This window comes from Topomyia yanbarensis, chromosome 1, assembly GCF_030247195.1.
Source record: "Topomyia yanbarensis strain Yona2022 chromosome 1, ASM3024719v1, whole genome shotgun sequence".
Classification (NCBI taxonomy): Eukaryota; Metazoa; Arthropoda; class Insecta; order Diptera; family Culicidae; genus Topomyia; species Topomyia yanbarensis.
Genome location: NC_080670.1, coordinates 64,181,450 through 64,206,005, shown reverse-complemented (window position 1 = coordinate 64,206,005; position 24,556 = coordinate 64,181,450). Strand labels below are relative to the sequence as shown.

General features: G+C 40.5%; 2 protein-coding genes across 2 annotated transcripts in view; one reads left to right on the top strand and one right to left on the bottom strand.

The window, feature by feature from the left end:
* Positions 1–420: 420 nt before the first annotated feature.
* On the bottom strand, positions 421–19,870 carry LOC131677813 (protein abnormal spindle). Its single transcript, XM_058957871.1, has 7 exons — positions 19,663–19,870; positions 19,422–19,598; positions 17,468–19,144; positions 14,677–16,160; positions 1,098–3,870; positions 920–1,039; positions 421–858 (listed from the first exon to the last, which is right to left on the bottom strand). The coding sequence occupies exons 1-7, from the start codon at positions 19,675–19,677 to the stop codon at positions 598–600; spliced, it is 6,507 nt and encodes a 2,168-aa protein (XP_058813854.1). The 5' UTR covers positions 19,678–19,870; the 3' UTR covers positions 421–597.
* A 1,672-nt stretch (positions 19,871–21,542) lies between these two features.
* The window catches only part of LOC131677810 (uncharacterized), a 190,274-nt gene continuing 187,260 nt past the window's right edge, over positions 21,543–24,556 (top strand). The window contains exon 1 of the mRNA XM_058957869.1: positions 21,543–21,664. Coding sequence (XP_058813852.1) covers positions 21,641–21,664 — 24 coding nt within the window. The 5' untranslated portion in view covers positions 21,543–21,640. The remainder of the gene's footprint in view (positions 21,665–24,556) is intronic.

The window sequence follows — 24,556 nt, the reverse complement described above, 5'->3', positions numbered from 1 at the left end:
ACGCGCATCTTCCTCGATTGCACACAGCCAGCAAGTGCGGGGCAGCCGCGAAGTCGACGTACTCTGCACGTTGTGAATATCCTATCGATTTTATACCAGCCAAGCCAATTAGTTTGGAAACAACCATTAGGATGCTTTTATGATCTGTTGTAAAGGCACCAAGCAAGCTGCAACGACCGCATTCAGTAGCACCATAAGAACCAAGGAAATATTTGATTAAGTACGTAGTACTTAAGTGAAGAATGACGGATTTTACAATACCCGCTGATGTATACCTAATTGTATACACGACTTATTAACAACTTCCTACAAGTTCGTATTCTCTATCATTAAAGCGCAAACAGCATTAGAAAAATTTCATTCAACCCATTGAAATATTTCGCGAAATAAGACATTCTTTTTAGTTCTGAGTGGAAGCCATAGTGTTTCTATTGACAGTAACTTATATTCATTTTTGCATTAAACACTTGGTTTTGTTGCTATAATAACGTAACAAATTAGAATATATAATTTACTTCAAAAATAATACGTAAAGCTGCAATAGCCGTATTGAGATACATACGTGGTGTCCAATCGGGCAACAGTCCGACAGTGCGACTATGAAATGTCTACATCCAGCACGTTTAGCACTGTATCGAATGCAAATACCGAGGAGTAGAAAACGTACGGTTTACAACGTATCACCCCGTAGTCAGGCACGAGAATGGGTTCCATTCGCATCAATGTCGGATCTGGCGGCACGAGACACCCAACAGGTTTCTTGACGTTCTTACGCATATTTTCTTTACGCTGGACAAGCTTTTTTGTTTCACGCAGCATGAAGATAGCCTCACGCGATATCATGTAATGTCGGATGGCCTATAACGTAGTTAATTGTTAGAAAAAGGAATTAATTGCATAGTAGGAGTTATAACATTACATTCTTCTTAAGCACATCGTGCGATAAAACCCACAGTAGTGTGCAAAGCGTATTGAAGATGCCGCACTCCTTATCGCACCAACGAAGAAGCATCTGAGATACCGTAATCAGACCATTTTCCTACGAAGAACAATTTTAATGGGTGTTAGTTGAACAGTCACATCGAATAACGACATACCTGAAAAGCTTCTTCCTTGGTTCCCTGGAAACGAGCCATGTTCAGAATAATCCTGGCACAAATTTCAATAAGTTGCTTATCCAGTTCGGATCGAATGGCTTGGGCCATCGTCATGTAGCAGAAACTGGCAAGGAAAATCGAATCTTTTGAGAGCAAATGCGGAACCAATCGTGAAATATGCTCGATCCGAAGAAGAACCTTGATCGCTTCATGTACGGCGAATCGCGTTTTCATAAACTTCATACAGGACCGAAGGATGTTACTAACCCGATTGGAAGGATCGCGTAAGGCCTCCCGCCGGCTAGCCATCATTCGAAGGGCAACATCACGCATCGACGGCGTCTGATAATGTTTCCGATGATGGTAACCTCGCCAGCAGGATTGTATCCGTTTGGCAGCAACTTCCTGTTGGCGCCGTTCAAAGTATTCGGGTGTTAGTTTTGATTGGAATGCTTGACGAGCGAGATAGCCTCGAGCTCGGGCTTGTAGTCGAAGTGTTATTAATTTTAAATGCTGGAAACGTGTATGCGCCCTATGCATTTGAAGGTTTCCACGGAATCGACGCTGCACGACAATAATGGCGCTTCGGTAGATTCGATAGTTGCACTGGTCCACAAGGCGCAGCTTGTAAGCTCTGTAGTAGGTTTGAATGACTTGGACAGCTCTTAGAATTGCTTGATATTTGTTTCGATGTTGTCTCATGGTTAAAGTTGCACGCCATTGTCGCTGAATTGTCAAAGTGGAAGATCGTAGAACTTCATAATGACGTGTTGCAGCAACCATTGCTAATCTTGCTCGATATCTAGTTTGAACAACAATGCATGCATGTCTGAGATGTAGAAACTCAGTACGGTGATGTTTCATTAATAAATAATATCTGAACTGTCGCTGGATTATGGTGGCAGATGATTTAAGTTTCACATACTGCATTCTCTGCAATTTCATTATCCTCAAAGCTCTGAATCGCTGCTGCAAACAACACGTTGCCGATTTAATTTCAAGGAAAATAGCTCTCTGTCGTTTCATTTCCAAATACCCTCGGAAATACTGCTGAATAACGATTGTGGCACTTTTCAAATTCAAATGCTGTCCGCAGACACGTTCCATTTCACGTTTCGCACGATATTTTAGCTGGATATAAACGACCGCCGCTTGTGTTTGCTGGTACTTCTGTTGCGTTAGTTTCATCAGTTTTAGCGCGCGGTACCGAGTCTGAATAGTAACAACAGATTTCCTGAATGTTTCGTACTCTTCGCGACATCTTTTCATTGAAACATGTGCTCGCCAGCGTCGCTGAATACAGATAGAGGCTTTCCTTAACTTCATGTACTCGGTCGCTTGTGTGCGAGCCGCTTTAACAGCTCTAAATTGCTGTTGAAATACCACAGTCGCTTTGACTAGGGCATCGAAGATTCGCTTCTGTCTCTGCATTTGAATTGTCGCACGATACTTTTGTTGTATTCTGATGGCTGCAGATCGCATGCTGATAAAGATACCGCGAGTTTTCTTGGTTAACAAATATGCTCGGAAATATCTTTGAATCTTAATGGCAGCTGTGCGCTTAACCAAATAATTTTCTCTGGTTCTGCGCTTTATCAGAACACTTCTCCAAAATCTCTGAATATGGACCGCTGCCTGATATTGTTTCCGATAGTAACTCTGTATTTGACGAGTGAGTAAAGTAGTTCGCAGCCGTTGTTGAATACATATTGCAGCTGATTTCAATTTCAGGTACTCTTCACGTTGATTTCTAGCTATGATATTTGCTCGAAACTGTCTCTGTATAACGACAGTGTAATATTGAATAGCTAAAAATTCGAGTCTTTGCCGCTTCATTGCAATCGTTGCCCGCAATTGTTGTTGGATTATAATACACGCAGATCTGGTCAGTTGGTATATGCAGCGAGCTTGTCTCATTGCAATTTGTGCTCGGTACTGTCGTTGAATGATAATAGTAGTACGTTTCAGTTCGGTAAATTGGTTCCTTGTAACTTTCATGGATTGTCGTGCACGGAACCTTCGCTGTAACACTACCGCAGCAGATTTCATTTGTAGGAAATTACTTCTACACTCTCTCATTTCGATCAGTGCTCTGTACCGCTGCTGAACAACAATTGCTGTTTGTTTCAATCGAAGGTACAGGGATCTCTGCTTTCTCATTTCCATCTTTGCTCTAAACTTTCGTTGAATAATCATTATGTTGGCACGCTGCTTTTGGTACTTTATCGTGTTTTGCTTCATTAGAAAGTAACCACGAACTCGCTGCTGAATTGCAATTGAACTTCTTCTCATCTCTAAGAACTGTAGCCTTTGCTTTCTAGCAAGTAAACATTCCTTCCATCGAAGTTGTATCATGATGGTAGCATCTCTCAACCGTAAGAACGCCAGTCGAGCCTTACGCATTCTAATCATGGCTTGGATTTTTGAAGCCGACCGATATTTTAGCGCCTTGCGTCTGTTAAACGCAACCATTCCCATTACGATGGACTGCAGTTTTCGGTGGATCGTATACGATTTAACTACACGTTGAATGACAATGGCTTTCTCGTGCCTCAAGCGAGCTTCCGCTTGAATTTTACGAATGACCCCCGATGCAGCCAGCAGCCGTTTTGCAAGCACGTGATGACGAAAACTGGTCTGGATGAGGATGGTACTTTTCCGTTGCAGCAAAAATCGATCCCGCACCGATTTTGTGTATTGTACCGAACGCCACCAGCGTTGGATACGCAGAATAGATGAGTATTGCTGTGCGGCACACTTCTGAGCCAAGTATCTGAAAGGATGGGAACAATCGGTTATAGAATAATTCATAATTTTCCTTTTACGTTTCATAGGTAGATAGGGAATAAGATGGGTCATATTTAGCGCTATGCAATAGAAAATGTGTTTGACTTTCTCATATAGAAAGACTTATTCTCAAAATCGAGAACCTAATCTCTCGCGGGGTGTCAAAATTTCCTTTTTTTGAGTGAAGAAAAAATGTTCAAAAACATTCTGAGCAGGAAAAAATGTACAAAAACCCACAACTCATGCAACGGGTTTGGGCAGTCACCCGACCCGCTAAAACAACTACTCGAAACCTGACTCTTCTCCGGCACTACCTTACAGCATAAATTCGAGAAGGGTTTTTATGTGCATAGCACACACTCTAATCCAACTATTTAGTAGATACTTGCTTCAGTAGAATTATAGCCCCAGCCCTTCTCCACACTATCAGTTTTCGACCATCCACACTACGTGGCAATTTCTGTATGGCAGTAGGAAAGCTTGTTGTGGATAGAGAATTGGTACTCTTCCCCTACGAGGACAATCTGGGCGGAAACTCTAGATGGTCTAATTTACTGAGCCCTTCGGCTCCTTTGTGCTATTCAACACTACGACTCGGCTCCGGCGGCATTCAGTACCACCATGTCTTGACCCTTTTGGCTTTCTATCCGGGTCCATCTCCTTTAGGCCCTTTGGCTCAATTCGTGTACCATTTAGCACCACTTCCTCGTTGGGCTCTCGACTTGTTGTCTAGTCCCCGACGATGGATCTAACCTATACTCCGCCGGAGAATACCTTGGCTAGAGAAGTTCTCTCGAAACCGAGTGAACCAGTCTCGTGCCGAGGTCAGCTCAGCGATTCCGGTTATCGCTATGTTTCTCTTGTGCCAACCGGCAGGGTAGCGCGTCCGACTATTTGGCACCCTGACGACCCATAACTGATGTTCTGTCCCAATCTACTCGACTAGTCCTCGGCGGTGGATATAGCCGACGTTTCTCGGCGTTTATTGCTCTCCCGAAACCGTTGCTCGCTGTTCCTCACGCCACACAGTGTCATCTAGCCGGACAAAACTATAAAATTTTATATTTGACTTTTTATAATTTTACTTTTTTCTCTGTTAGTAAACAGGTTAAATAGAGTTTTCTCAAAATATTAAGTCTTGAGGACGAAAGATACATTTTTTACAGAACTTCAAAGGCGAAATAGATCATCAATTCTTTAAAAAACTGTTTTCAAACCTATGTTATTCAAATGAACATATCTTTTTAGTTTAAATTCCGATTAGGGTCGCACGGGTTTCATTTAAAAGGTTATTCGCTGGACTTATACTTGCCATTATATTTAGTTGACGCAAACCTTTCATCTCACTCAGACATGAAGAACAAATAATAAATCGTGCAGTAAAATTCAAATTATAATGTTCGAAGTGGCTGTACTTTTTTTTGATACAGTTTGAAAAGATCGCTTGTAGTTAATGATACTTGAAAATTAGTGAACTTTCCGAAAATGAATATCTTGTTTTGCCCCTTTCTGCCCCGAGTTATTAAAAAAGATGATTTTTCATGATATGTCTGAAGGAGACGCATGGTAGTGTTTGATTACCCAGGGTTCGTAGTATAATTTATGTCACTCGGCATTACCAACAATTGCAAAAATGTGTATTCTACTAAAAATCACTACTAATTTTTTTGAAAATGAATTATCAGATATAGTGCACTTTATATTCGTAAATATTGAATTTTCGAACCGCCCTAAGTGCCAAAATTTCGACGCAAAAAAAAAAAAAAATTACATCAAATATGAATTTAGCGTCATAAAATTACCCTAATGTGAAGTTTTCATCAAATTCGGACCACTTTTGAGGTTTTGTCCGACTTTTGTATGGAAGGTGATCACTGTGCGCCGGTTGATGCTAATCGAGCTCCATTTCTTTGGACTGATCAAATCGTAGATACAGAACACTAGATTAGGATTGTCGCTGGTGTTCCCATTGTTTTCGGAACATGTTTGTTTTACTTCCGGTATATATCTGTCAAAGCAACGAAAGTATCTCTAGTAAAAGACTTTGGTCCGCACTTTTGGTGCACGCAGAAAAATATGGCCTGCTTGTAACCACAAACCGTTTAGTTGAACTTTAAATTAGTAAAATACAGAGTTTGCCTATTTTTCATTTCAGTCTCGTTTACTCTGCTGTGATTTTTATGCATTCAAAACCGAAAATTTCCAATGCATACAATTTACAACAGAATAAACGATAGGCAAACAGAAAATGATGTGATATCTGCTATAAAACAAATCTCTATGTGGCATACTATTATAATTTCATTAGTTTTCACATGGTATCTATGCGTGACAGATAATATTTATGTGCTACTACAAATTGCAAAAAATATGTGTGAAATCAATATATTCATATAACGAATTTTCTCGGTGTAAATTTTCGACTGTTATTGTTATGAAATAAAAGAGTTTGTATATACCGCACAAGGAAATGAAAATTCAGTACAAGTTTAGACAATTTGTACATTCTAATTAGTGAAAACACATTAGCCAAGAATGGCTATTGTTTTGCTGGCAAAAAAAAACAAAAATGATTAGTCGCTATGAAACGACGATAGAGGATTATTTTTTGCTTTTTTTATTTGGCCCATTTGACAGGTATATCTCGGAATCAAAACAATGATGTTCCTACCACCTACGCCAGCGAAAATCCTAATCTAGTGTTCTGTATCTACTGATCAAACTAATTTCTTTGTTTGTTTAGTGTTTATCTGACCAACTAGGAAACTAATCCACTGGGCATTTAATGTGCGTGGGGAATACGCATGGTCTTGTCTGTGCGAAGTGATGATTGTTGAATCATGTATTGTGTTCGCGAGAAGAATCAGAAGCCATTTACTAGTTTTAGTGATTAGTGTAAAAATTAGCGTCGTTGGTTATATTTTCAACATACACAGCTAGTCGTTCCAGGTATTTCGGTAGTGCTTATTTTATGCCGTTTAAAATACGCTTTAGTTAACTTAAAAACGCGCGTGAATAACAAAACAATCGGCCCCTTATTCAAGTGTTCGCGGAGAAAGAAACCAATACATAATTGTTTTTTTTTGCTTTGGAATACCAACGTTTATACACGATTAATAATACTTATATTATTAAACCTATGAAATCTCCAATTTCATAGGTATTACGATATCTATTTCGACAAATGTCTCGAGACGCTAAAGGCAATCGCTTTTCGTGAAATTGTATGGTTTTTGGAATGTCGTGTTTCACCGGAATAAAGAAACAAGGAATAATAAAATCGCTCACATACCGTTTGATACAATTAAACATAAGTACTCCCGACTTTCGGCAATCCGGAGCTGAAGTTGCTTTTTTTACAAACCGACCATTTAAAAATTTATTCAACAAACGATTAATCTATCATAAATTCTCGGCAGCCGGATGCCCAGAGCAATGAAAACATGATAATACATCTGAGTTGCATAGATCGTATCATTTAAGGTGGATCCAGATTTATGTAACTCTTTACCCCATCCTACTAACAAAAACTCCTTCCCGTGACAAACATGGAGATGCAGAGGTATGCACGGTCTTCATAACAACGTTTGTTACATTAACATTCCTTTCCTTCCCCGCTGACTGTAAGGATGTGGCCGGCGCCGTTATTGGCATTTCAAAGTATAGAACTCTCGAAACGTGCACATTAGGAATGGAAAGCTACTCCTAGGTACCATTCGTTGATTCTCTGTGCAATTTCGCTTGCTCTAATAAAATCACGAAGTAGCAACTATGAATTGTACGGTCAACATGACCGGGAACTAGTTGATACGAGAGGACACACTCCCTTCTAGCATCCGAACCGCATACTGAAATTTAGTATCAGATTCACGGCTCACGCGATCGTTCAGGACCACACGAAAATATGTGAATGTGAATACCACGACCACAGAATCGAGTGCATACATGCGAAGTCACATACACATTAGCACACGCGAAAAACACGTTAATATACAAACACTTGAGCTCTTCGCGGCCACCCACGCATACCTACGCCCACGATCTCGCAAACATGATTACACCTCGGTGATAGTAAACGTCTTAACACTCACAAATTCTCAAACGCGGCCGCAAGCGGGAACCTACAAAAATGCCTTTGCGCACGCGATCACGAATCGGTCACGTCCGGAAGTCTGTCCTCGATCCTAGAAGCCTAGGTCCGTGCCTTCAGCTGGACCAATTAAGAAAACGAGCTCATACCTATTAGACAACACGTCTCATGGCGACAGGACCGGCATCCCTAGGGATATAAGGGAACCAACTCTCTGCTAGAATCAGAACAGTACACTGAAAATTTAATATCAGACTCACGGTTCGCGCGACGCATTCTAGAACACACGCAAATATGTTACAAAAACAAAATCATGTCAGCATGCAAACGTTTGAGCCTCTCGCGATTATCCAAGCAACCTACGCCCACGATCTCGCAAACATGATAACACCCCGGTGATAAGGTAATCATAAAGCAAGCGCAAACGTCAACCTACAAACTCCCGTGCTCGCGCGATCATGAATCGGGTACGTCTGGAAGTCTCTATCCTCGGTACCAACAATCTAGGTCCATGTCAATTAATAAAAAAAACCTGTTTTAATCCACCTAGTGGTGTAATTGTGCCTTTCTCATATATCTAAACAATCATTTAATAAAGCTGGCTATGTTCAATATAAATGTGGAAATGTCACATTCTTATCATACTTGGCACGTATATACATACGCACGACTGCCACGAACCTGATGAGCAACATGTCAAGGCTCACATACTTCAAAAATACAAATCTAATATTCAATCAGCAGACATGAGTTCAATTTTGTCTTCATGATAACATGTTTTGGAATGCTGGGTGGTGGGTGGTAGGCTTTTAGTGTGATGGGGAGCATGTAGGGTAGACGAAGGAGATGCGGGTGTGAGGGTAGTATTCATGGGGATGAGGACACACTTCCTACAACAAACCACCTCCCTCCCACACATGCCATGGTGTGGGAGGGATGTGGTTTGTTGTAGGAAGGAGATAGGGGTGTAGATGGAGGGGTGATACACCCTGCCGCATACTATACCTTCCATTTGAGACTAGGTTAGTGAAAATTGGTTCAGTCATCACCGAAGAACCGATGTGGCTTTAGTTCTGGAATATGCCCCTACATACAAACATATATACGCACACAAATATTTTCCAATCTCGCTGAATTGAATCAAATGGAATACGAGAGGTTAATTTTTATTTATCAATTTCATTCTATATTAAGCTCATAATCCATATTTTTACAAGCATTTTTATATCGGTTCATGTATCCCAAAATGCTGTTGCAGCAAGTTTATATGAAAACTTACTGTGTGACCGCACTTTTCAATTCGTAACTCCAGATCAGGATAACTGTTAAAAAAATAAATCCCATGGGAATCGGAATATATTGGCTCGAATCGTTTTGTCGAGAGGGCCGGGGGAGTGGAAGGGTATGGGGGAGTGGATCAAGGATAGGAGAAACATCCAACCCCATATTATATCTTGCATTTGTGACTAAGGTAGTGAAAATTGGTTCAGTCATCACCGAAGAACTGATTCTGGTATATATCCGGAACCGTCGATAGTGGACAATATATTTAAAAAATTCTTGATTAGCCACCAGGGATCTAGGTGTGCTAATAATTTAGAGACTAGGCGAGTTCCCCGGAGGCATTAAGAACCGTCATAGGTGGCCAGTGTGGTCAAATCAACTTTGATTGGTCATAAGTGATCTAGACCTGCAAATCCAAACAATGTTGTACCCATTTTAACCCTTTCATGCCCAACTTTTTTCTAGTGCATGTAGGGTTTCAAAACTATTTTTCCTTGATAACGGTGGGGTCAAGAAACACGAAAAGCCTATTTTCATAAAGATAGGTGCTTCCATGGCAGTGCTAGAAGCTGGTCAATTTTTACCTTCTAATGCTCAATACAATTCTCCTAGAATAAATACAATAGTCCAATTATGTGGAAAACGTAGCCAACGACAGTCTAAATTCATAAGTTTTATCAGTTTTCAATAATATTGCACCATAACGAAGATATATAAAAAAATTATTTTCCGTCGTCAACGTAGACTGTTCCTGGCAGCACTGCTCCATCGGAATCCAGACTAATTGCAATAACTTCAGATCTAGAGCTGATCCTTGTAACTGTTAGTACTCACATGAAAGACAATAATCACATTAATGAGCCTTACTTGTTTTTGTGAGTAAATCTCGTCCCAATAAAAAGTTATAGCTGTTTAAAAACGTTGTTGTCCACAAACAACATGGGCATGAATGGGTTAATAATTTAGACATCATAATGTTACCAGTTTATATGAGAACTTGCTGTGTAACCGCACTCTCCAATTCGTAACTCTGGAACTGAAAGTCGGATGAACTAAAATTTCCCGGATACCGGGATTTCCGGAATTGTCGATAGTGAACAATATATTCAAAGAATGTTTGATTTCCATTCAGTGATCTAGACCTGCGAATGGATGTAATTTGGTGACGATTTCAATAGTTTTTGGCCTCTGAGGTATTACGAGTGTAACGGTTTATATAGGAAATTCCAGTGTAACCTTACCAACCAACCTGAAGCTTCGGAACCAAAAGTCAGAGCCGAATGAAATTTAATAGCAGTTAATGGGATTACTGTATTTTAAATTTGAAATCAAGTTTGTAAAAATCGATCAAGAATTTGCTGGGAAATAGGTGTGATACTAGTTTAGGAATTGGCGAGTTCCCCGGGGCCTCAAGATCTGTCATAGGAGGCCAATGTGATCGAAGCTGCTTTGAATGATCATTAGTGATCTAGACCAGCAAATTCAAGTAATGTTGGACCCATTTTAATACGTATTACACCATTTGTACATCAAAGTGATACCAGTTTATATGGGAATTTGTAGTGTGACCGCATTCTTCAATCCGTAACTCCGGAATCGGAAGTCGGATCAACTAAAAATTCAATAGCAGCTTATCGGAGCGTTATACCTTTCATTTGAAATTAAGTTTGTGAAAATCGGTTTGGCCATCTCTAAGAAAATTGTGAGTTTAAATGACACACACATACATACACACAGACATTTGCCGATCTCGACGAACTGAATCGAATGGTATATGACACTCGGCCCTCCGGGCCTTCGTTAAAAAGTCGATTTTTACAGTGATTGCATAGCCTTTCTTTATATGAGAAAGGCAAAAAGAAACAAAAAAATAGAATTGAAAGATTAAGGGGGTCTTCTACTCGCGAGGCCAAATATTGAGCGCTTTTTTGGGAATAAATTGTTAAGCGTCTACTCAATGGGTATAGAAACTTTTTTTTTATTTTGTAGATACATGTTTTGACCTTTAAATTTTACTTTGGAAGACGAAAAGAAAAATCTCTTGCGACCTTGAAACTTCTTTGATGACATTGATGTTGAAAATTCATGCTTCCCGCTTAAGTAAAGTTGCGACAAATTGGGTAATCTGTAATCAGAAAACTCATATTTTTTATAATCATAGTCACGTTGGCTATGTTTAGAAAAGAGGAATTTCTTTTATTTTGTAATTTGTAAAAGTTATGTAACGATTTGTGAAAATTTCCAATATTTTCGTTATTTTTTAGCCTATTAAGGGCAATAAAAATGAACCAAATGGACATTTTGCAAATCCCTCTCGTCCAAACATAGCGGTATGTATTCTGAACAATTGGAGAAAAAACTATTGAAATCGGACCAGTACTTCTATGAAAAGTCTTACTTGACCGCTTAAAAACACTACTTTCGGGGAAACGCGTTTAAAGATAATGTACGGTGTATAAGGGACCATCCATAAATGACGTCGCATTTTTTGAGTAATTTTTAGCAACCCCCCCCTCCCCCCTCCCCCATCGTTGAATTTCGTCACAAACCTCTAAATAACCCCCCTGGTAATTACGTAGCTTGACGGTTACTCTCCCCCTGTACCAGTAAATTTTTTGAAAAAAATAAAAAACGATGTTAGTTATTCCCCTTTTAAAAAGCTACGTAGCCTGACATGACCCCCTACCCCCTGCCACATACCCACATCATCACAAAATGCAAAACTCCCCCCTCCCCCATATAATGCTACGTCATTTATGGATGATCCCTAACTCGCTTGTAGTACCTTATTAATTAATCTGCTGTACCAGGGCCGTAGAATTCACCTTCCTCGTCATGAAAATGTTCTTGTTTGTCCACATTTTGCTCCCTCTGTTGAATTGGGACCTGTTTTGCCTCGACACTCACTTTCCGTTCGGAGCGAATGATACGTTCACTATCGAGTCGAGTAGCACATCTTTCAGCTTTAGCCTTCAAGATAATTCCCATCACCTCCATAGCTTGTAAGATCGATGAAAATCGTTGGTTGAAGATACTGACTGCCAAATAAGTCACAACATTGACCACCTGCTAGAATTTGCGCATGTGTTTTGGCGCTAAGGAACAGATTCTACTATTCAGAGACTCATTGATGTTTTGGGTGTGAGCTACTGAATCATTAGTTGATAGACTTTCGTAGATCCTGACATGTTCGAAAGTTTCTAATGTTCCCTTTACTTCAGCTTGACGCCACTTGCACAAACTGTCCTCGCCGGGTGAACACTTTGAGTGTTGAAGATTTTCGTTCGATGACGATGTTCGAGGGCAGTCCAGATTGCATTTCGCACATCTTCTAAAGAATTTGAGTTTCTCCGAATCGCCAGCCCATAAAATTTTGTTAGCCGGCCGATTGATTTGTCCGTCAATTTGCCCTTTCCTTTCCCACCGACACTTTTGTTCTCTTTCTTCAGTTTTCGTGATCTCGTTCCCATACGCTTCCCAATATGTCCGACGCATTTTTTCTTCCGTTCGATAATCTCGTCCCACAAAAAATAAACAAGAAACCATTCACAGACGCTCACACATACATAAACCGTCAAGAATGGACCGGTGAATTCTTTAAACAATGATTGCCATCCAAGAACACACGCGAATATGTTAATGACCACTGGGTTACAAAATCGAATTTATACACCCGAAGTCACATACACGCGAGCACACGAGACAAACACGTCAACGTAAGAAGGCTGACGCCCTTCACGATCATCTACGCACGCCCACGCCCGCGATCGCGCAAACTTGTTAACCTTCCGGAAGTCGCGCTAGTGCACTGACTGCACGCTGCTCTGAAAATCTAGCGAAATCGTCTTAGCGCACCAGCGGCTGCTCCTTCAGTGGGCTATTTGCGCGACTTCCGGAGGGTTAACACTCCGGTAATAATGTGAACGTTTTAGTACTTACGAAGTTACAAACGCGAACCAGCAAACGCGCGCGATCATGAATTGGTCACATCCGGAAATCTTTACTCCCCAATCTAGCAACTTGAATCCATACATTGTTATACCAATGAAAAAATAAATCTCATATCCACTAGACAACACGTTCCAAGGTGACATAACTGAGAACTCTAGTGATATGGAAGAAGTATCAGATATCAGGTTCACGGTCCGCGAGATCATTCTAGAACACACGCGAATATGCGAAAGGCACACGGTTTTGCCTTTCTCAATAGAAAGGTATTGCAATTGCTCTGAAAACCGACTTCTTAACGGAGGCCCTGAGGGCCGAGTGACATATACCATTCGATTCAGCTCGTCGAGTTCGGCAAATGGTTGTGTGTGAATGTATGTGTGTATGTGCGTCTGTGTGTGTACGCGAACTCATTCTCACTCACTTTTCTCAGAGATGGCTGAACCGATTTTCACAAACATTGTCCCAAATGAAAAGTGCAACTTTCCCATGCTATTGAATTTCTAATGGATCCGACTTCCGGTTCCGGAGATGGCTTAATAGATTCAATCAAACTTAATCTTAAATGAAAGGTGTTTTATCCCCGTAAATGGCTATTAATCTTCCGGTTCCGGAGTTGCGGGCTGTGGCGTGTGGTCACAAAGCAAATTCCGATTCAAACCCATACTCCGATGAAAGTAAAACAGGTAAAAAATTCGCTAAAAAGTCTCTCAAACAACTTAAATTTGCAGTTCTAGGTCACTGGCGGCCAACCGAACTTTCATTGACTATATTGACCACCATAGACGGTTCCGCAAGTGCCCGGGAAAAGCGGCCATCTTTCGAAACTAGCAAGCTCACATGGTATCTCGAAAAAAATTGTTTTTTGTTGAAATCGACTTTTTGGAACTTAAATTGTAGAACTCAAATAATGATTTCTTGTCTTGTATATAGTCGTGTATAATAAAAATGTAATATATACATTTAAAAGTTTTTAATGAATACAAACAACGCAAAAATTGTCGTGTTCATGATTGAGAAAGGCACAATTGCACCGCTAGGTGGATTAAAACAGGTTTTAATATAGAATTTATACACGCGAAGTTACATACACGTTAGCACACGTGACATACAAACACACGCGCGATCGAACACGTTAACGTACAAATGCTCGAGTCCTTCGCGATGATACACGCAATCGCGAAGTTCCTACGCCCGCACATACCTGAACCGTACAATGAATATCACATTCAGAATCACGGCCCGATACAATTGGCCTAACGTAGTGTTTTAGGGGGCACCATCGCCTGTATCGTGTGTGATTCTGATTTTCTAATCTCGATTTTGATTTTTTTTTTTTAATTGTTTATACGATCAAATGATCAAAGAATTCATTACATGCATCATAGCAGCATTAAGTTTCGTCTTCAATTTGATATTTAATACAATATGACCTACAACAGCAAGGAGAAATTTTCATCGGAAACTTACCTTCGAGTATACTTTTGCAAGATTACCACCGCCTGCAACTTCTCGCGACGCATTTGCATAAACTGTTGCCTTGCACGAAATGCCCGGTAGGCGGCTTGTATCTTTACCGCCGCCAATTCCCTTCGCTTTCGCTTCTTTTCTTCAATTCTCCTGCTAATTACCACCTTGAGCCAATTGTTTTTCCACCAAGTCCTTATCACGTTGGCGGCAGCATTAAATTTCGGAGCGCGAAATTTATACACAATCTGCCACAATAATGACAGTGTCTTCTCTCTGTGACCATCGCAGATATCCTTGGCAGTGATGTCTCCTGCTATCTGATAATCCGCCTCCTCTAGGGCTTTCAACGCTAGGTTGACATTGTGAATCTTCTGCATTCGTGAAATCGACGGAACCCGTAAACTTTGAGTTAAATCGTCTCGCAGCAAAATTATCTCCATTACTCGGGTCAGCCGGATACCATCTCGGAGATCAACGGCAAGATTTTCGAATGCATAATCAAACTCGTCCAGGTATGTTTGCTTGTGAGTCAACACATATCCAAACCGTTTCAAATGCTTTGTGATATCGCCGATACCGGCAATGAGATGAGACGAGAACCGAATTAGGATTTCTCTAGTCTCTTTGTATGGCGCAGATCGAACGAACAAGCAAGGGTTATGTTTGATTAACCGTTGTGATTTCGCGGTGTCTAGGAAGAATAGTAAAAACAGGAACATGCGAAAAGTGAACTTTTTCATGTGTTCTGCATAGGCAGGAGATAAACTGTAAGCTCGTGAGTTTTTCGCTTCTAGATAACGATCGCGAAATAACCTATTGACGATGAATGTACTCAAACCAATAATATCTCGATTCGATAGGAGCTCAATCTGTTCACCAAACGTAACTTCCAGTCCTAGTCTTAGCCAGAGCGGGTTGAAGCAGAGAAGCAGTTCAAGAATATTTCTTTGTAAAACCAAATCCAAGTGCAGATCTTGATCAGTTCGTAGTGCTATAGATTTCTTCTCGATCGCAGCTCGAACCTTTCGCAGCGGTTCTGCTACCTGCTCTTTAAAGTACAGGGAGATTCCGGAACTTCTCAATTGATTCAATCGATTTTTATAGTAATTCGAAGATATAAGTTCCTTCGTTGGAGCGAGCGTTAGATCCTTGCTTTTAACTTCATCGAACAGTTTGCCCACGTCAACCGGTTTGCTCGGTTCGGTATCCAAATCGGCCGGTATGGTGATTAATGCGTTGAGCCACTTTTTCAGTTGTCGTTCGTGCTTTTCGAAAGATCGTTCATCCAGGTACATCGTAGCGGTGAGAAACGGATCGCACGTGGTAGTCGCAGCAAAGGGATCCGGATTGATCAGTGTTTTAAGATGATGATCTGAGTCGTACAGAAAGACTCGTTTTTCCTCGGCATTGAACTTCCTGGCAACCATTATGGATGCCGGTGGTCGTTTGAGCGAAAGGTTACGCGGGACGGTGCTTTTCGGTATCTGAAAAATTAGGTAGGCAATTATTATAACAAAACAGCGAATGTTCATAGTAACTAAATAACATTGCGAAATCGAATAAACGTTAATTGGAATGTACAAAAACTGTCAGCGTTTGTACTTCCATTAAATGCAGGTTCACGGTGTGAAGTTTTAAAATAATCTTTTCCGTTTGGACGGAATGCCAGATCATGCAAATTTGATCAAACGGCCTGTGGGGCATAGGATAAACAAACCAATACCGTATGTCCGATCGCTAGCCAGAATAGATTATCGCCATCTGTAGGTTCTACTAGTCTAGTAAGGGACCATCCATAAATGACGTAGCATTATATGGAGGAGGGGGGAGTTTTGTATTTTGTGATGATGTGTGACGACAGGGGGGTAGGGGGTCATGTCATGCTACGTAGCTTTTTTAAAGGGGAATAGGGGTTGACCTGATGTCACGACAATCTTACCAGTTTCATCTAACATCGTTTTTGATTTTTTTTTAATTTTTTACGGGGACAACGAGGGGGGGGGGGGGGGTGAGGGTTACCGTCAAGCTACGTAATTATCAGGGGGGGTATATGGAATTTTGTGACGAAATGCTACGATGGGGGAGGGGGGTGTTAAAAATCACTCAAAAAATGCTACGTCATTTATGGATCATCCCTAATTGTCCTAACCTTTTATAAAGTGGTGCTAATCATATTATCACCTTTTGGTTATGTTCATAAAGCAGGAATATCTCATGAAAACTATTTATTAGGAGTAGACATGCACCGAATAGTACAATTCGGCTATTCGATACCGAGTATTTAATGTTTAATTATTCGGCGTACCGTATATTCGGATTAAATCAAAATCGGCTGGTATTCGGCCTGAATATTCGGTCGACCGAATATTCGGTACATCTCTAATTGGGAGTCTGGCAACTCTTTTTTCGCTCTTTATTGATAGAGTGAAAATTTTCAAATTGGCGGAAAGTTTAAAAAAATTAGCGAAAAAAATATTATACAACCTATAAGTTGAAAAAAAAATAAGAATACAATATGTGGCAATATAATTGCCACCGTCCGTTAAAAACGTGTCTTTCTAATGTTTTTGATATATTTAAAAAAAACGAGAGGAGTTTTTTATTTCAAAATAAACGTAAACAGATTTTAAACTAGCCGAAAGAACTGTGTTTCTATTAGGATAAAATGCATTAATAGCATTGAACTTGAACTCTAAACCCCATAAAAAGTGAAGATTAAAATCAGTTTCGCAGTTTACAGAAATATTCAATTTCTGACCAAAATTCTACAGGGAAGCAAGAGAACACCTACCTGAAATTTCGATCGCTCGCTTTGACTCGTGAGACGACTCTTCGCTGGAACTTTCGGCCCGGTCCAACTATTTACGACGGCACCGGCCGGGCGCGAAGGCGGTGGTGTCAACTTGCTTTTCTTGGGAGGTGAAATTTGCATCGATAGCGGTTCATCCTTTTCACTATCTAGCGAGTATCTGTCCAGTGTTCGTTTACCTCTCGGTGACTTCAATTCGTTGCTGGCTTGATCGATTTCGTGTAGATTGAAACGACTGGATTGGGCACGAATTTCGTGCTCTACAAACATGCGTACTTCTTCGTCTACTTCGCCATTGAGATTGGGCATTGAACCTCTTTTAATATCCATTGTTAGATTTTTCACAATGTTATCGTCCGAGTTTGATTTAATCATGTTGGTGATATCAAATGTTTTCTGGTGAATTTTCAGCTCTTCCGGTTCGTGTTCAACAGCTGCATTCGTATGGTACGTAATTCCTAAATCGCGGGAGCTTTCTTCTACTATAATCGAAAGCTGAGAATGCGAGTCGTATGGTGATACCGTTTGAGTTTTATTCAGCACTACTGGTTGTTCGTTCAGAGCTGCTTCCAAATTGTTGAGGAACACCAACTGTATTTCGTTGCAAGGGGAACCACTATTCGCTGCATGGAAGGATTCCGCTTGAAGGGAAGCAACTGGGGAATCTTTCATTTGCATTTCGTTAAGCTCAAATTCATATGAAAAATTCAGTTGTCTATTGATGTCTTTGTTCAACGCCTCATTTTGTACTTCTGCATCCTTCAGCCTTACATCCTTTGCTGTGGTTGAAAAATAATTTGGATCGAATTCTTTCTTTTCGAAAAGGATATTTTCTCGATTCAATGGCGTTAAAGTAAATTGTTCGGCGAGGGTTGCCGTTCGATCTATTTGATAGCTTGATTTAGGTGTTTCCTTCAAGGCCAAAACGCTTTGATCTGACAAGACTATTCTCGATGTTTCTTCTTCACAGTTGTACTTGAAAATATTTGGTGAAACACTCAGTTGCTTTCTGATCGTGCCAGATCTGTCAAGTCGTATATCTTCCACTTTTGAGAAATGTACCGGAGTTGGCAAATCTGCGAGGTAAGAGATATCCGTTTTGTTAGAGGGGGTAAACTTGATATCACTAAAAAGTTTTGAAGCATTTTCTGGAGTCTCTGGACTGACATTTTCCTTATTAATCATTTTACAATGGTCCACAGGTTCCGACGAAAAGGTGGAAAATTCGAATTCGCTGGAGTTGAATATGTTCGAGGCGTTACTAGGTTTTAAAGCTCGAACTTTCGGTACGGGTCGGGCGGATGGTGGAGATTGATAGGACATCTTCATCGGTGATTCACGCCTTTTCATCAAAACAGTTCGCTTCACCTGCGGTTTGGGTGGTGATGGTGATTTAAGTTTTAACTTTTTCGGAACAATGGTAGCAGATTTTGTAGAAGCCTTGACTGGTGCCTTCTTGGGTTCCACAGATTTGAGAATTATTGTAATATCCTTCTTGCTGCCACAACTGTCGCTCATCTGGAGGATTTCCTTGATTGCTACTGCTTTTGTTGGATTCCACACTAGCTCTAGTTCCCGTTCTTCTCCCGAACCTATTTCCGATGAGGTCCATGCCAATGTCAAGTTAATTTCCGGCTTAGGAATTTTAGTCACTAATACCTGTGAATAGAAACGAATCGTTTTAAGGAATCTAATAAAACAATTTACATGGCTTCGATACCAACTTTTGATTTGAATTATATTCATGGATAATGTAGAAAGCGCAATAATCTCGTATATGCTGTATAAATTACAAATAACACCGAACGAGATAAATACCGAGCACCCCACCTAAAACGGGTTTATTTCGTTGTCCTTCTGTTCCCCTCTTTTAATTTTCGCGAAGATACATTACTCGAAATTTAAATCGTTATCGTCTTGCTTTTCTTTCGCTTACCTTAATCACTTCATTGTATGGATGTTTGACAAACAGCTGGCGACGAGCGGTTTTTCCAACAGGAACTCCTTCAAAGATAACCGTTGCCTTCGGAGTAAATGGGCCTAGCGAAACAAGGGTAGGTTCTCGCGATTCCGTGCGTCGCAGCGGCTGGCCACGAGTCGGAGTTACTTTCACCTGTTGGATTAAACTGATATTCTAAACTGAAAATTGAAGACAAGCAAATCAAACGGTTTCTCACCTCGAAGGCACTCATAGTTTATTGAAATGCATCACAATTAATAACTTTACTGTGAAATATCGTCTTTTAAGCGAGTGTTGTATAAACAGTTCACATTAAAATAACTACTTTGAAAAAATCTTTTACATCTTAAAATCTTTCTTTAGATATTTTACACGAATTGAACTGTAATTTCACGAAAAAGAATTTCAAACCGTTTCTAGGCGCGTTCGTCATGAGAAAAACGTTACGATTGATTTTTGTTTTGACAGCCAAAAAGATGCCGCCTAGTGGGAATCTTATGAACACAGTGTGCAGCCCAATAAAGTTATAACGAGAAATGAGCCGGAGTGCTGCCTGGGTCTAGTTCGTATTTCGTTTCCAATGACACTACCGATTCAGCTAGAATCGGTTGTACCACTAGAGCCGGAAAATCAACCAGAATTTCAGACTCATTGCCCGCTGAACTTTACTGGGAGTGTGTCCACCCACTGAGACATCCAAAAAAATGTTTCAAAATCGTTCAACACAGGTCCAGCGATGGACGTTCGTTGAACGGTTATTTGTACGATGTCCAAATTGGTTCACCGAACGTCCTTCATTGGACGATTTTGAAACCAACCGTTCTTAGAGGGCATTAATACACGGTAAAATTTTATCATGTCGGTGTAACCCAGTTAAACTGGAGCACTCTAGTTAGAGTGCGGCCAAGATGCGTTTGACGTATCCAAACGAGCAGAAATCCGACGTATTTCTATTGTGAATACGTCAAATCGACATAGATCTTTCATTAGGGCTTAAATCGCAAATGTAAACAAACTGCGTTTTCGCTATTATGACATTATGCGACAAAAATACTACAAGATTGAGGTGAAAATTAGTTAAAATGGTTTTTAGTTCGATTTATAATTAAAGAAAACAAAACGGCGAAACATGCATTTTCTTCGAGATTTCGACTTAGGCCCTTCTTCTCATATGGAATATAAAGGCTAAACTTACATTTTTTGACAGAACCGGGCGTACGGTTATTATTCACAAAATTATTCTTTAAACGGCGGTTCTATTATATAAATGATAAGCAATATCTACTAGGATCATGTCTACTCGATAGTTGTTGCACATAAACATTCGAATATTTCGATATTTTCATGAAATTCGAAGAAAAGATGCACGCGCCCTATCATTTACATTGGGTTTCTATGCGCCCATTTGCTGAGCCCTATTAAAAAGTATACTGTCAAGCTCGCCCATTTACCCAGCCCTACCCAGCAAGACAGAGTCAGTTTAGCCCTTTTACCGCGCCCTTATGAAAATTATGTACACCGTTTAGCCCTTCCGCAAATGGTGGTTGCTGAAGGGCGAAATCACAACTGGGATGCAAATTGGGCGTAAGCATTTTTTTAGTTTCTACCCACTAAAAGCACATAGGAATTAAATTCTTTGCTATATTGTCATAAGGTTTAACCATAGATGCTTCCGGAAAAACATGGTCATAAAGTAATTTATACCTACAATAAAAACTACATTTAGAAAAGCATCGCCGTATATTGAAACTGATTTTTCTCCATTTGAGTACATTGCGACTTTAGCCCTATTGAAAGATCTGTGTCGAAATGTCATGTTCGTTTGGATACGTCATGGCCTCTTGGCCACACTCTAACTAGAGTACCCTAAGTTAAACTCATTCCGGAACCGGTTCGGATTTCTGAATGGACCCTGTCAAAAAATGCGGACGAACACGGTCAGGCGATTTAAAAAGTTTGACGTTTGACTCAACTCGCCTGTGCTAATTGCCCCTAGGAACAATTTGCGAATGCGATTTAAAGGCAATTTCAATACTTAGACAAATTTTCTAGCGGCTGAAATGGACTTGGTTGTTTATTGCGTTTTTCAAACATGGCGGTTCATGTTTGGCTTAAGTTTAAAATTGTTTTTTTTAAACAATTGGCGTGTTCCCGCTTGTATTTTGTTTGTTTAGTACACTTAATTTAGTCAACGAATGTGGAAAATTGTGGAATCGTGTGTAAGTATAGTGGAACAAGATCTCTGAGTCTAAATGAAAGTCAGATTGTGGTAAGTTTTGGTGTGCAATACGAATTTCACCATCGATTCTTTCTATAGTCTGGTGGTGGTTACCTAGTGTACCGATAAATTTATGTGAGTAGATAGTGAATCCGAAAATAACAGCCCCCTGTCATGGACGACGTCTCTGTACAGCCAGCATCAATGCCATAAAAGGCAAAACATTGATTTTGAACCGAATGATTAGAAGCTGTATTTAGTTACAAAAAGTCGATTTTCTGAATGATATGATATTAAATCATCCCACAAGATGCAAAACGTCGTGTGGAATGCTTGAATATCGAGCATAGTGCCGAACATAATTCTTTGTTTGGGGCTTTATAGCTATAACGCCCCATATATGTCGGTCGCTGTCAAACTCCATATGATGGTATAGGGTTGCCAGGAGGCTGGTCATTATGGATTCCAAATCAAATGCAACAACCGATTCCGACTCAGAATCGGTTGTTGCATTTGATTTGGAATCCATACTGACTCCATTCAGGATTCCGAATGGTTTGACTGGGTAGAGAGAAGACGGATACAGGTGTGCACATTTTTTTCTGTGTGTGAGTGCGGTTGTCATTTTTCTTTGATGAAGACGAAAAAACAAGAGGATATGAAGAAGAAAAGCACAAACAGTTGACGTAGTGCAAGACGGATACAGGTGTGCACATTTTTTCCTGTGTGTGGGTGCGGTCACAGAGAACAGACGTCCATCTTCAGCATTCAACTTGTGTAAAGTCTCTAACGGTTTCGAATGTAGTTGGGATATCTAAACCAGGTGCGCTACTGCCCTCTAAGAACGGTTGGTTTCAAAATCGTCCAATGAAGGACGTTCCTTGGACCAATTTGGACAACGTCCAAATAACCGTTCAACAAACGTCCATCGTTGGACCCGTGTTGAACGATTTTGAAACAATTTTTTGGACGTCTCAGTGGGTGTCGTCATGTTTTTTGTGGCTGAGTTCGACCGAATTGACAGCGGTTATTCCTATGCCCAGTCAAACTAGTCCGGAGCCGGTTCGGACTTCCAGCATGAATTCCAGCTCAAATGCATCAACCGATAGAGTCGGAATCGGTCGTTTTCTTTGAGCAAGATTCCATCCTGAATCCATTCAGGATTTCGAACTGGTTCCGGAATGGATTTGACGGATAGCTGGGATAGGTTGGTGTGGCGGCGCTAGTGTTTATCGTATATTAATTCAAATGTTTACACACGTTTTTTAAATATTTTTGTTCGATCATGGATGTCTGTTCTCTGTGGTGCGGTTGTCATTTTTCTTTGATGAAGCCGAAAAAACAAGAGAATATGAAGAAGAAAAGCACAAACAAATGACGTAGTGGGCCTTTCTGTTGCCATAAGTTTTCTTTCGGTTCGGTCATACCCACTGAGACGTCCAAAAAATTGTTTCAAAATCGTTCAACACGGGTCCAACGATGGACGTTCGTTGGACCAATTTGGACAACGTCCAAATAACCGTTCAACGAACGTCCATCGTTGGACCCGTGTTGAACGATTTTGAAACAAATTTTTTGAACGTCTCAGTGGGTACCCTCTAAGAACGGTTGGTTTCAAAATCGTCCAATGAAGGACGTTCGTTGGACCAATTTGAACAACGTCCAAATAACCATTCAACAAACGTCCATCGTTCTACCAGTGTTGAACGATTTTGAAACAATTTTTTGGACGTTTCAGTGGGTAGTTAATTTAATCGGTTTTTTCGAAGTAAAAAGTGTCCCTAAGTGTTCTAATAGGTAGATCCGAGGTGAAGCTCGGACTTTTCTCACTTTTCATCGTGCGCCAAAGAATCAGGAATCAGGATGCTCGTTCGTTCACGTCAAGGGCCCCGGCCGCCATGCTTAATTTTGCAAGTATTAAACTAATACACTCAAAAGTATCAAATGTTCCAACTTTCTCCCATCTTGGATGTAGCGGGCCCTTCTGTTCCCTCTAAGAACGGTTGGTTTCAAAAGCGTCCAATGAAGGACGTTCGTTGGACCAATTTGGGCATCGTCCAAATAACCGTTCAACGAACGTCCATCGTTGGACCCGTGTTGAACGATTTTGAAACAATTTTTTGGACGTCTCAGTGGGTTGCCATAAGTTTTGTTTCGGTTCGGTCATGGTTAATTTAATCGGTTCTTTTTCGAGGAAAAAAGTGTCCATAAGTGTTCTAATCGATAGATCCGAAGTGAAGCTCGGCCTTTTCTCACTTTTCATCGTGCGCCAATGTTTGATGTTTACTTCAAGGGCCCCGGCCGCCAGGCTTAATTTTGCAAGTATAATACTAATACACTCAAAAGTGTCAAATGTTCCCACCTTTCTCTCCATCTTGGACGTAGCGGGCCCTTCTGTTGCCATAAGTTTTGTTTCGGTTCGGTCATAGTTAATTTAATCGCTTTTTTCGAGGAAAAAAGTGTCCATAAGTGTTCTAATCGATAGATCCGAAGTGAAGCTCGGCCTTTTCTCACTTTTCATCGTGCGCCAATGTTTGATGTTTACTTCAAGGGCCCCGGCCGCCAGGCTTCATTTTGCAAGTATAATACTAATCCACTCAAAAGTGTCAAATGTTCCCACCTTTCTCTCCATCTTGGACGTAGCGGGCCCTTCTGTTGCCATAAGTTTTGTTTCGGTTCGGTCATAGTTAATTTAATCGTTTTTTTTTCGAGGAAAAAAGTGTCCATAAGTGTTCTAATCGATAGATCCGAAGTGAAGCTCGGCCTTTTCTCACTTCGACACAGATCTTTCATTAGGGCCTAAGTCGCAATGTACTCAAATAGAGAAAAATCAGTTTCAATATTCGGCGAAGGTTTTCTAAATGTAGTTTTTATTGTAGGTATAAATTACTTT